This window comes from Mytilus edulis, chromosome 2 (genome assembly GCF_963676685.1).
Source record: "Mytilus edulis chromosome 2, xbMytEdul2.2, whole genome shotgun sequence".
NCBI classification, from domain to species: Eukaryota; Metazoa; Mollusca; class Bivalvia; order Mytilida; family Mytilidae; genus Mytilus; species Mytilus edulis.
Genome location: NC_092345.1, coordinates 4571661 through 4585106, shown reverse-complemented (window position 1 = coordinate 4585106; position 13446 = coordinate 4571661). Strand labels below are relative to the sequence as shown.

General features: G+C 32.8%; 1 protein-coding gene across 2 annotated transcripts; it reads left to right on the top strand.

Moving 5' to 3' along the window:
- The first annotated feature begins 666 nt into the window (after window positions 1-666).
- On the top strand, window positions 667-10999 carry LOC139511273 (uncharacterized protein DDB_G0286299-like). Of its 2 annotated transcripts, XR_011661992.1 has the most exons (4): window positions 795-1273; window positions 3447-3602; window positions 8433-9990; window positions 10047-10779. XR_011661992.1 is itself a non-coding variant. In XM_071297882.1 (3 exons), the coding sequence occupies exons 1-3, from the start codon at window positions 1075-1077 to the stop codon at window positions 9887-9889; spliced, it is 1812 nt and encodes a 603-aa protein (XP_071153983.1). In that variant the 5' UTR covers window positions 667-1074; the 3' UTR covers window positions 9890-10999. The 2 variants fall into 2 exon arrangements, 1 of the variants encoding a protein (XP_071153983.1); XM_071297882.1 differs by having other exon boundaries at window positions 667-1273; window positions 8433-10999.
- The last annotated feature ends 2447 nt before the right edge of the window (window positions 11000-13446 follow it).

Here is a 13446-nt window from a genome sequence, read left to right as displayed (position 1 = left end):
GTAGCGTGTAACTTCCATTTATTGTCCAAAAAGACGATCATTAAAGGCCGGATGATATGCATAAAACAGTTTATACTGATAATTACTGTGGAATGCATCCGCTCTATTACTGAGACATCTTGCAGTAGATAGAGTTTCAGTCCATACGGATGATGAAATATCTTCGAACAAATATGATATTTTTTAAGCAAAAATAAGAATATATAGATAGATATGTGTACAGGTAAATTGGCGCAAATGAGTTCCGAAAATTGGCGCAAATGATACCCCTGAAAAACAGTAATTGGCGCAAAAGGACTGCTGCCGAATTTATATGCAAATATTTTTTATTGCGATATTTAAGCTATGGACAGACATGAGACATTGATTATAATGATTATTGCGATTATAGTAAATGCTGCATGATTATAATGATTATTGCGATTATAGTAAATGCTGCATACACACAATACTTACTTTTTAAAATTAAAAGTCCGAGGCTTTATATTTATGACATCTTTCTCAGTAATAAAAATAAATTGGAAACATTTCTGAATTTACTAGATTATTGTTTAGAATGAGATATCAGCTATACAATATACGTTCTACTATATGTACATGTTATACATATGGCATTAGCTAATTATTAGAGCTTGGTGTTTGGCATAACTTTATAAATCCTTATTCGAATGAAACGAAATGGAAAATGTAATGTTATCATGGACGAGTACTACATTAAGTACAGTTTTGGATTTTAGAAACGTCACTGTTTTGACCTTCCAACTTTCACTGCTAACAACCGTAACGCAATTTTTAATGAACTTTACACGTTTAGACAAATTTTTAATTTTAAAATCATGAACTGTGACACAACCTTAAAACTAAGATATTTTCATAAGATAATAAGTATAATGATTTGTGATTTAACTTGACAAAGAACAAGACATTTAACGCCTTGAGATGTGTATACATACACACACATATAACGTTACTTTAAAACCAAACAAACAAAAGTATCGTTAAGTCAAATTATAGCTGCACATGTTATGGTAGTTGGCTTAAAATATGTCCGTTTCATAAAAAGCATAGCCAAACATGGCTTGCAAGACGTCTAGTTTATTTACAACACGGACAAGATTGGCAGCATTATTCATCACGTATATTGGATGTTTTCTATATTTTGTTGGATTTGTGACGCCATCATGGATAACATATACATTTGACACAGTAACATATAATGCTGGATTTTTCCTGACATGCGTAGAGAATGACTGCACTACTGATGTTAAGAAAGGTTTGCTATTTTATTAGAATTTGACAGGATATTGATTTGTAGGACACGTACAATCACAATATGTTATGTAAAACTTTAAGATGCTTCTGATAATTGAACAGTTAACATATTACCCAGTTTCAAAGCCAATTCTATTATATTTCGTCAAAATTAGAAGATAAGTGCACGTAGAGAAATAATAAAAGATGTGCATTATATCCTGACTTGGAATAGGCACATAGAAAATGCAGCGGGGTGAAAAATATTTACGGGCTCCCACTCCACCATGCTTGTTCCTGTGGTATCTTACTTTTGCCTGCAAGGAGAGCTAATAATTTAGCCAATCAAAGCAGTACAATTCAGTTACCAATAAAACAAGAATCCAAATTTTGAAAATTAAGAAGATAAGCCTGTATGATTGCCAATGAAGCAACTCTCCACCGGAGATCAAATGACATAGACTAAGAGGCTCATTTCTTCCAAATAGAAACTATGCTATGTATTTCCACTGTTTAAAAATCTGAAAAAATCGTAAAAGATGTGATAATAAATTTTCTCAGAATTTATTTCACACTAAAGCTGTCTTTCAAAAAGTCTATCATTACACAATTGCCTTCTGCACTTTCTAAGACGATGCTTTATAAAATATTCTTCGCTGTACAGCTGTCAATATCACATTGAGGACGACATGATGGACATAGTTTAAATTTCTTGAGATTGCTTTCTGTATAAAGAGTGAGAAAATACAAAAGGACAACAACAATTGAAAGTCGAAGAAAACCAGACGACCATGACCAAACCAGACGACCATGACCAAACCAGACGACCATGACCAAAATGAAAAACAACAAGACCAAAAGACCAACAACAGTCAACAAAACATTACACAAAACACAAGCAGAGATTAAATAGGAGTCAGTTATTGAGAATTGATCTACAAATATACAAAAAAATATTGTCCAAAATTCAGAAACTTTGTCAGTTGTTGGCTTTGTATAGTTATATCTCAATGTTTCTGGCATTACAGTAATTTAATGTTAACTGCAATTTTTACAATTTTGACCAACTTTGAGCATTCATAACAAAATTAACAAGAAAATAAAATTTGTAACCATAGATAAACGAACAGCAATCCATGTTTTGTTTTTTTTAGATACAGATACATTTGTTTTGGCTAACGATGTTCTGCATGCATAAACAATACAAATATAACATAAATACAAACTATGCAGATCTCGACTTCGTGAGTGATAAAAATTCATGTGAAATTGACCATATCTTTTTCACATTCATAATCAAATGATGCATGGACACATTATAACCTAGTACCCGTTAGCACCACACAAATTCTATAAGTAGTTGTAAAGGAAAATATGATATCAATTGGTGTACTGAAGCAGGAAAGGCATTGAAAGTCATACTTCAATAAAAATTTCAAATGACATGGTAGTAAACTACTAGTAAACATTAAAGTTTCATATTCCATCAATTAACTTTAAAGTTTATATATATTTAGTAATTGTTATTATAGAGTATTATGGTATGTAGTTGAAAGATTAAAAAATACCTGTTTTAAATGTTTTTTTTTCCTTATTAAATTAAAATACATAAGTAAGTACTTTAAATAATGAAAGAATTGGACATACATAGTATAGAGAGAAAAAAAGAAGATTAGATATAATAGTATATGTCAATAGTAATGTATATAATGGTGAATTTTACTGTAGGGCCCGTCATTGTAGATGGTCAACGTGTTCAAAACTTTAATCTCCTTCATATTTTTTTGTCTGAACTTTAAAGCTCAATGCTAACCACAAGCGTCAAACTAATCTAAACACAGCTGTATAATGAACATTAACCCCTAAAATAGCAGGACATCTGAAGTAAATGGAAGACAAAAAAACAAATCTTTTAAGTACAAGCCTTCAAAAAGAGAAAAATGAAAAGTGAAATTTTTGTATTTTATAAATTTCATTCGTCCGAAGTGCTTTTCCAGATATACCTTCACGAGGTTCACTCAGAACCAAATATTTGAAATCCAAGGGTTATTAAGAACCCCAAAAGTTTAAGAGCTATAAGACAAAAAAGACCTAGACTTGAATTCACCAAATCCACCCATCTAATGAAAGGTATAATTAGGGCAACAAAAGTAAAACAAATTGAAAGATGATGCTACATTTTTTTTTTATCTTAGATTCCCTCTTCAAGATGTCCCAAGTTTTGGGATCACTGGGATTTGCTATGTACACTGCATATGGAGTTTCCGCCACATTGACGTTCATGTGGACCAAACATTGGAAGAAACTGAAAGGAATCAAACTTACAGCTGGCATCACGGCGTTAGCGGCAGGTAATATAATCTGATATCTGGTATCTCGGCGTTAGCGGCATGTACTATATTTTAAAATTTGGTATCCCGGAATGAACAGCTAGTATCACAACGTTAGCGACAATTGATGTAAACTTACATTTGTTTTAAGGCGTTATTGGTAGGTAATGATATATCATACTGGTATCACAGCATAAACAGTCTGTATTGTACACTTTCATCGGATATCATGGCGCCAGTAGTCTGTACTGTGACATTACATCAGGTATCACAGCACTAACAGAAGTATTGTAAACTGGCACCTAGTAATATGTTATAGTAACCGGTAATGTAAACTTTAATCAGCCATCATGCATGGCTTTTGCAACCGGTCCTGTTAATTTGCATCAGGAAATATGACGATAGCGGCAGGTATTGTATACTTGCATCAGGTATCATGTCTTGAGCAGCCGGTACTGTAAACTGGCATCAGGTATCATTGCGTTAGTAGCTCCGGTAATGTAAACTTGCATGATGTAGCATGGTTTTAGCAGCCGTTACTGTAAACTGGCATCAGGTATCATTGCGTTAGTAGCTCCGGTAATGTAAACTTGCATGATGTAGCATGGCTTTAGTGGCCGTTACTGTAAACTGGCATCAGGTATCATTGCGTTAGTAGCTCCGGTAATGTAAACTTGCATGATGTAGCATGGCTTTAGCGGCCGTTACTGTAAACTGGCATCAGGTATCAATACGTAAGCCACCGGTACTACAGACTTTCATCGGATTTCATGGCACCGGTAGTATGTACTGCAACATTGCACCAGGTATCACAGCATTAACAGAAGTATTGTAAACCTGCGTCTGGTAATATGGTTTTAGTAGCCGGTACTGTAAACTTGAATCAAGTATGATGGCGTTAGCAGCCGGTACTGTAAATGTGCATCAGGTATCATGGCGTTAGCTGGCATATACATCAGGTATCATGGCGTTAGCGGCAGATACTGTAAGCTTACATCAGGTATCATGGCGTTAGCGTCAGGTACTGTAAGCTTCCATCTGGTAAAACGGCGTTGGCAAGGTTTCTGTAAATAAGCACCAGGTATCACGGCATTAACATCAGGAACTGAAAAAAATTGCATCTGATATCACGCCACCAGCAACAAGTACTGTTAACTTGAATCAGGCATCGTGGTATTAACATAAGAAGGTTCAATAAATGTGCATCAGGAAGCGTGGCGTTAGCGGCAGGTACTGTAAATGATCATCTGGTATCACGGCGTTATCAGTGAGTAGTGTATATTAGCATCAAGTATCACGACACTAACAGAAGGTATTGTAAACTTGCATCTGGTATCAAGACATCTAGCATCTGGTATCACAGTATATATATAGAGAATGGAGATGACAATTAATATTAATTTTAATATGCATATGCTAGGTTCTGAATACATATAGCATGCAAATATATTGTGAAAAAAAAGTAAAAACACAAAAATACAGAACTCGGAGGAACTCCGAGTGAGTTTACTCTACTGAATAACATCTAATTACAATGATCAGTGTTAAACTACTTATACAAAGCCTTCGAAATTCTTAACATTGTCCCATAAATGTACCCGTGCAGTAAAAAGGCAGTATAACAAAAAACAAAAACACTGAAATAGCCATTTGTGTTTGTTTTTGTTTGTATATTAGTCCATGTATTGAATAATAATCTTTTCACATCAAAATTTGAATGACACAGGTATTTCTTTTGTCATTTTTTTGTAACTTATGACATAAAGGATATTAGCATTGTTTATCTTAAAACCTTAGTTACGCCTATTATTTATAGAATGAAATAAAAGAAATGCAATATCTGCCAATTTAGGGACAATCACATTAATGCTCTTCAACTTCTTGCTTTATAAGTCATTTCAACTTTTTTTTTATTCTGGCGATTTTAAGTCTAGTAGCTACGATAAATTTATTTCCAAAACTAAAGTTCAATTTAAAAGTGAATTCAAGACGGTGTAAAATTCATGGCTTGACATATTATATTGCAAAAGTTCATTTCGTACATTATATATCTGTATGAACCTTAGCTTTTTTTCACACTGACAATGCCAAAGACAACATTATTATGTAAATATCTTACACATATATGTGGGACTCAAATCTATGGTGAGTTCCGAATCTATGGTAAATATGACGTCATGCCATCCCAAATCTATGGCGGATTTTTTAAAACCCTGCTAGTTTTGTAATTTCCTAATCTATGGCGGATTTTTGTTGCTTCCAAATCTATGGCAGATTTTGTGCAAATGTTTAACAAGGCAGTTCATATACAATCACTGACTTGTCTTATTTGAGTTGAAACGACGGGAGCATGTCTATAAACATTTGTGAAACAAAAATTCCATAATCATTATGGTGAACCAAATCAACCATAAAAGAGTGTAGAAGTGATATACCATAATACAGAAATCAGGCTAAAATGATCTTTCCCGGAAAAATAAGCATTTTTAATCTGTGCATTGTACCTGTTTAATTCATTAAATAAAACAACTACAAAATGGAAATCCATTAATCAAAAAGAATTTAAACAGTTTTCACATATAATATTTATTTTAGCGTTAATCGATCTTTTTTAACTGGTGACGATTTGAGTCAAGGTGGTATCCTATAATTTCATTTTCTCACTTTAAATACTTTGACAGACGTAGACGCTAAAATATGTACTATAACTCCATTCCCAAAATATCTAAAGGGGAAACGGAAAGTGTTTTCCTGAGTTAAAATATTTTAAACACATGATTTCAGAAGACGAAGTCATAAAACTTTCGAGTCAGTTTTTGTACTCATACTCCAAAATCAACCAATCAAAATGCTGGATTTCATGTTTCGAGCATGATTTTTGTGCTCCGAGCACTGAGCAAAGTTTTATGACTTCAACCCCATTGATGACTTGAGACAACTTTACTGAAGTCGGCAACGACTTATATGGCGTTATTTTTATTGTGACGTTATATTCTACTCTTTTTCCCGGAAAATTACGCAATTCCTAAATCTGCCATAGATTCGGGGAAAACAAAAATCTGCCATAGATTTGAGTTGCTTGGCGTTTGAAACGTCACATTTGCCATAGATTAGGAATCTGCCATAGATTTGGAACCCGCCATATATTTGAGTCCTACATATGTAAATGAATATCCTGTACAAAACTATTTTCAGTCTTTGATTCTTCTGCATAAAATATTACATTTCGAGAATTGAAGAGTTTGAATACAAACGAGAAAGGAACTTCGTGACAATTGTATACAAAAACAAAGTTCATCGGAAGGTACCAAAACCTTGTTGATAAATACTCTGTATCACTTTCACAAATAATACACGATGGTCTTGAAGTATAGATTCTATATACTGACGTTGTTTATCATCTTTTAAAATAACGTGTTATAGTGTTAATTTATTCGTCTTTGCAAACTATCATTTTTACTGTTAAGTCTATTTTGAGCTATATGCATTTGACGTGTCTCAGTACTTATACATCCGATTATTGTGCTATAGTTGCTAATTTGCTTTGTCTATATAAAATTGAGAATGGAAATGGGGAATGTGTCAAAGAGACAACAACCCGACCATAGAGAAGACAACAGCAGAAGGTCACCAACAGGTCTTCAATGCAGCGAGAAATTCCCGTACCCGGAGGCGTCCTTCGGATGAGATTGAAGTGGGATTTCGAGCAAGATAAGTCCGTTTTATTATGCACAAGCACTAAATCCTAGAAATATATACATATGAAAATGTTAAAATGTTAAAACATAGCTGTTATCTTTAATAAAGTTAAAAGTATTGATAAATTCATTACTTTACATGTCGGTACGTGCCGAAACTCCATGTTTGTACCTTTGTGTAACTTCACAAACTAATTTGAATTACTAAGTATTAACTTTACTCATTTTAAAAACGAACACTAAAAGTTGAATCACTTTTCATCCTGAAATATTCACAATGAACAATATATAATTTGACTTAGGAAATGTTTTCAAAATTAATAATTGATAGTCATATTTATTATGAAAATAAAAATAATATATAGTCAATTACAATTTGATTTAATCTTTATTTATATTTTTACCTGAGTTTACCTGTAAAATGAATGCGCGCAAATGTAATCGAAAGCTGCGCGCAAACGTAAAACATTTTAATCCCCAAATGCGCGCAAACGTAGTGCGCCCGGCCCCTAAACAAATATATATAATAGTTCAGTGATAATGAACGCCTTTTTGTTTATATTTGTTTACATATTTACTTGTTTTAAAGTGATTTAGATTATAACACAATGTTGACTGCTGTACCCCTATTTTCACATTTTGTACCTTTTTTTATACATATGAAAATGCCTGTACCAATTCAGGAATATGACAATATTCATTAATTTGTTTGATTTGTTTAAGCTTTTTATTTTGCCATTTGCTTAGCGACGTTCCGTCTATAATTTTCCTCAGAGCTCGTTTTTTTTGTTATATTGTTTTGGCATATAAGATCTTGTAACACCACGAATGCTTTATTTTTTATTCAAATCTCAAAACAATGTTATCACTTAATTTTAAAGTGACTATTATATATTTGAATAACAATTATAATAATTGTAGCAGCATCTGCCTACCCTTCCGGAGCACATTAGATCATCCCCAGTTTTCGGTGGAGTTCGTGTTACTCAGTCTTTAGTTTTCTATGTTGTGTCTTGTGTACTATTATTTGTTTGTTTTTGTTTTTCATTTTTAGCCATGGCGCTGTCACTTTATTTTCGATCTATGAATTTGACTTTCCCTCTGGTATCTTTTGTCCCTCTTTTAATGTAATTTTCAATTATTTTCTTTCCAGGTATTTTTATTGCCATGGCAACACTAACAATGTTACAAAGTGACACATTCGAAGAAAGTAAATTGAGCTATAGTGCATACCTAGGACTTGTAGCAGATGTAATCGCCATCATATTAACTCCGTTTTACATAATCGATGGTATTACAACAACAAAACAACTAGACAAACCACGTGACAAACGTCAAAAGCGTTGGGACAGAACAGAACCGATTCTTCCCGGTTTAGCACCAGAAACTACATTTATTTTGGAACGTTGTCCGACCTACCACTCGCAAATAATGAAAGTGTATAATAAACCTAGACCCTCTACATCTAAACAGTCTACAAAACGTTCATCAACACTTCTTGATATGATCAAAAACAAGAACACAGTAATAGAAATAGAAAAGAAAGAAGACAAGGTAATAGAACAAGATAATAATAAAACAAATAATGAAGACAGCAGAGACGCTCCAGATAAATTGCTATTATTTTATCCTGAAGTAATTGCTTTACAAACATTAACAGAAAAAAATGATTTCGAAAATAAACCAGATGTGATGGATCAAGAAACAAATGAAATACGTGATACGGATATCGATATATCTGGTACTCAAGACGATTCCAATAATAAGATATTAGATAAGAACCAAGATGAAAAACAAGAATTTTCAAATGAAATGCACAATACTGCAGATATAAACGAATCAGAATCAACCGGCGCCAAAAAGAAAAAGAAGAAGAAGAAGAAACATCATAAAACAAAGAAACATGCAAAAGAAGAAACCATTGATCCGACAAGTACAGACCAATCGTCGTTGTTAACACTGCCATCTCAGGAGAAAGATCAACAAGCTGATATTGAAAAACCTAAGACTGTTGATGCAGCAAAATCACAGTTAGAAGAACAAGAATATGACAGAGAACACGAAATACAAGTAGATCCAAAAGAAGAACAAACGAATGATGATATGATAGAGTCAACTGGCACTAAAAAGAAGAAGAAGAAACATCATAAAAAAAAGACAGCTGCAAAAGAAGAAACAACAGATCAGATAATTACAGAACAAACTAATGAAAAAGAAGAAAGGATAGAAACTCCACCGGTTGTTGAACACAAAACCTCAGAATTAGAAGGACAATTATACGACAAAATTACTGAAGAACTCGAAGTTAATGAAATACTCAAAAGTGAAGAATTGAAAATAGAAGATAAAAACGAAAGAAAAGATGATAAAAGAAAGAAAAAGAAAAAGAAAAAGAAAGATGAACTCCCACATTTCTTCGAAGACTTTGTAGTAAAGTATAAAACCGGAGCAATGCCTGAATCAACTGAATTAAGCCTTGACCACTTATTGCAAGCGTCCGAAACTACTTCGACGGCTAAAGAGAATATAAAGATTACAGAAAAACCTATACCAAAAAGTACAATTAATCAAAGAGTTGTTTCTGCCAAATTTAGAATGAACAAGATGTAATCATATTGCCGAAACAAGTTACGTTAGCTCTGAACATTCAAGTGAATTAATTCATATCTTGTTATAAGTATGTTAAGTACAAAGTAGAAGCAAAAATATACCTATATAGGGTTTCTAGAATTTATATACCCATATAGGGTTTCTAGAATTTATATACCCATATAGGGTTTCTTGAATTTGTCAAGTATATTACTAACATTAATGGCACTAATTATACTGCTTCAGATACACCGCATTTCGACAAGAAAACATTTAAACATAGTTATGACGAATCTCAATCAATGTATGACTTTTGAACAGCGGTATACTACTGTTGCCTTTGTTTATACTCTGAAATATAAAAGAAAGTATCAAACTACTAAAAAGTAAAATTACAAAAATACTGAACTCCGGGGAAAAATAATGAACGGGAAGACCCTAATCAAATGGCAAAATAAAACGCTCAAACACAGCATACGCATGAACAACAACTGTCATCTTCTTGACTCGGTACAGGCATTTTCTTATGTAGAAAATGGTGGATTTAACCTGGTTTTATGTTCTCTGTCAAATGGCTACAGCTTATTATTATTATTATTATTAATTTTTTTTATAGATATAACCGTTTTGACTCACAACCAGGGTTTCTTATATATAAAGGCCAGGATGCCATGTTTCTTAATTAGGCAAATATGAATGAATTTTTTGGGGAATTAATTTGTAAATGATCAAGTAAACAAAGCATTTACATTTTCATATGACGTCAGTTATAGGAGTAACTTTTAGTTTATTTTTGGTTGCTACATGTATCATGGTAATATAGAATAAATACTAACAACTAATAATTGTATAATATACTTAAAAAACATGCTTTTTTAAATGAACAGAAACAAAGTAGCTGTCATAACATTTATTTACTAGTAATGCTTCGAATGTAAGTTAATTGTGTACTGCCTAGAAACTAGTATGAACCAACTTACTATATGAATTACACATAATAAGTCATGTAATGTCAATACAATAAATACGTTGTTTAACATATGTTTGCATGAAAACATAACATATATTGGTCGCAAGAGGGATGTGTATGGATGTGAATGTTGTATAAGATATCATATATGTATAATTCAATTAGTTTTGTTAATGATTTAAGGTATGCCTTTTGGTTTTCTCGTACCTGACTTGTTTCTTTACTGGTAGGATTAGCTCTATCAATGGTCCAGGTTTTATTAGTTTGATGGCTCTATTACAAATAGTTTACTTTATAACGAAACAGAACAAATCACGTGATACATGGAAATTGATAAGGCCTCAGAAAGATATAATCCAGATTTCTATCACTTCATATATGTGTCGCTGACACTGATAATTATTATCACATTACTATAAAACGTGTCACGGTACTTTTCTATCCCAAATTCATGTATTTGGTTTTAATGTTATATTTGTTATTCTCATCGGATTTTGTCTACTGTTTAGTCCGTTTTGTGTGTGTTACATTTTAATGTTGTGTCGTTGTTCTCCTTTTATATTTAATGAGTTTCCCTCAGTTTTAGTTTGTTACCCCGATTTTGTTTTTTCCATCGATTTACGAGTTTTGAACAGCGGTATACTACTGTTGCCTTTATAATTCATGTTTTAAATCTCATTGGCACTCACACCACATCTTCCTATATCTTTTGAATATCACCCTCGTCAGGGAGTTGTATTTTTCACTGAGTTAATGATATTCTCTGTTATTTTCATCCCACCTATACTAAGATATATAAGACATATTTTATAGATCCTTGGTTTGTAGAAAAAAACATCAGGTCAAATACTGTTGATTGGTTTGTGACTGTTTATTTCGATAGTATTGCTGGTGTGGTTAGGACGTCATCTACAAAATTAACCATGATTACATTTAACAATTTTTTTCGGCGGCGAAGGGTCTATGAACTGAACTTTAGTATCAAACTGATGTAAGTAGAAGAGAGGCACAAATATATATATATGTTTTCACATATATTTAGACGTTTAAATGTGTATATGATATAGAAATAAGGAGATATTAAGATTGCAATTGAGACAACCCTCCAACAGGGACCAGATGACGTAGAAGTTAACATAGTATATATGTAAATAAGAAGATATGGTTTGACTGCCAATTGAACAACTCTCTTCAAGAGACCAAATGACAGAGAAGTTAACAACTATTGGTCGCCGTATGGCCTTCAACACTGAGCAATATAGTATGCATAGTCAGCTACAAAGACCCCAAAATGACAAATGTACAATCATTCAAACGAAAAAATACAACATACGGGCTAATTTAAGCACAAATTAATGAACGAAAAACAAATATGTTATACATTTACAATCGGCAACCACTTAGTTAAAGGTTCCTGAGTTCGGACATCCCAGACAGAATATGGCGGAGATTCGTTGTTCGTGCTTAATCACCCCTTAACCTGAGACAGTGATGTACCAGTTCAACTTAAGAACAAACTATAAATATCAGTTGAATAAGGCTTAGCTAATCAAATCGATACAGAGCAGAAAAAACAACTGCCAGAACCAAGACCGGACGTAGGAGTGAGTTTATACATTGCACAAAGACATAAGTTAACATCTCACACAAATTTAGTAAAAAAAAAGACGTCATCAAATAAAGGCAATAGTAGTATATCGCTGTTCAAAAGTCATAAATCGATTAAAAAAAAACAAATCCGGGCTACAAACTAAAACCGAGAGAAACATATCAACTATAAGAGAAAAACACTGAATGCAAAAAAACAAACAACCAAAAACACCCGACAATGCAACACTTAGAGAAATGAACTATAAGATAACAACTGCAAATTTTCTGACTTGGTTCAAATTTAAAAGTCAGATTAAACATGACATTGTGTGAAGCATAAAGAATTGGAAAGTCAAAACTGTCAGCAGAATGAAAAGAACCATCATCACACGCACGTATTTTGTCTGAAACATCTTAAGAAATTTTAGAGTGATAAGTTCTATGATAGCAGTTAAAATCACTGAAAAAGTAGTTATAGAACATTAACTTGAGGCTAAGATGGGACGATATTTTAAGGATTAAAATTGAGAATGGAAATTATTTGTTTTAGTTTGGTTAATCATTACATACTAGGGACCTTCAAATGTTCAGACGAGGGCCTTTAACTGTGGTAATGATTAGGCTGTCTACTATATGACATTCTGTGAAGTGCACTTACCTGAAAGAATGTAGAAGAATTCATAATTTCATTATTTAGAACTTCCGTGTGGAAGTTGTGTCATACCACCATCATATCTTTGGCTGCTTTGTCGGCCGGTACGAACACAAACCGCTTTGCAAGTTCTTGACTTATAGTTTCCAAGTCTAGAAAAGGCAAACTATGTACTCTTTTATTCATTTCTAAATTAATGATAGTTGATCACAAATGTGACAGACATGTATCTTTGCAGTCACCATACACAGTGCATTTTTATCAAAATTGGAATGCATTTGTACGGAATAGAATATGTTTTATACAATGTAGGTAAGGATTCAATAAAATGTAAAAGATTATGAAATCACAAAAATTCCTATAACA

Excerpts from the sequence above, each read along its gene's own strand:
- LOC139511273 (XM_071297882.1), top strand. The coding sequence starts at position 1,075 with ATGGCTTGCAAGACGTCTAGTTTATTTACAACACGGACAAGATTGGCA. Across the intron at positions 1,274-3,446 it reads CACTACTGATGTTAAGAAAG|ATTCCCTCTTCAAGATGTCC; the intron begins GTTTGCTATTTT and ends TTTTTATCTTAG. Across the intron at positions 3,603-8,432 it reads CATCACGGCGTTAGCGGCAG|GTATTTTTATTGCCATGGCA; the intron begins GTAATATAATCT and ends TTTTCTTTCCAG.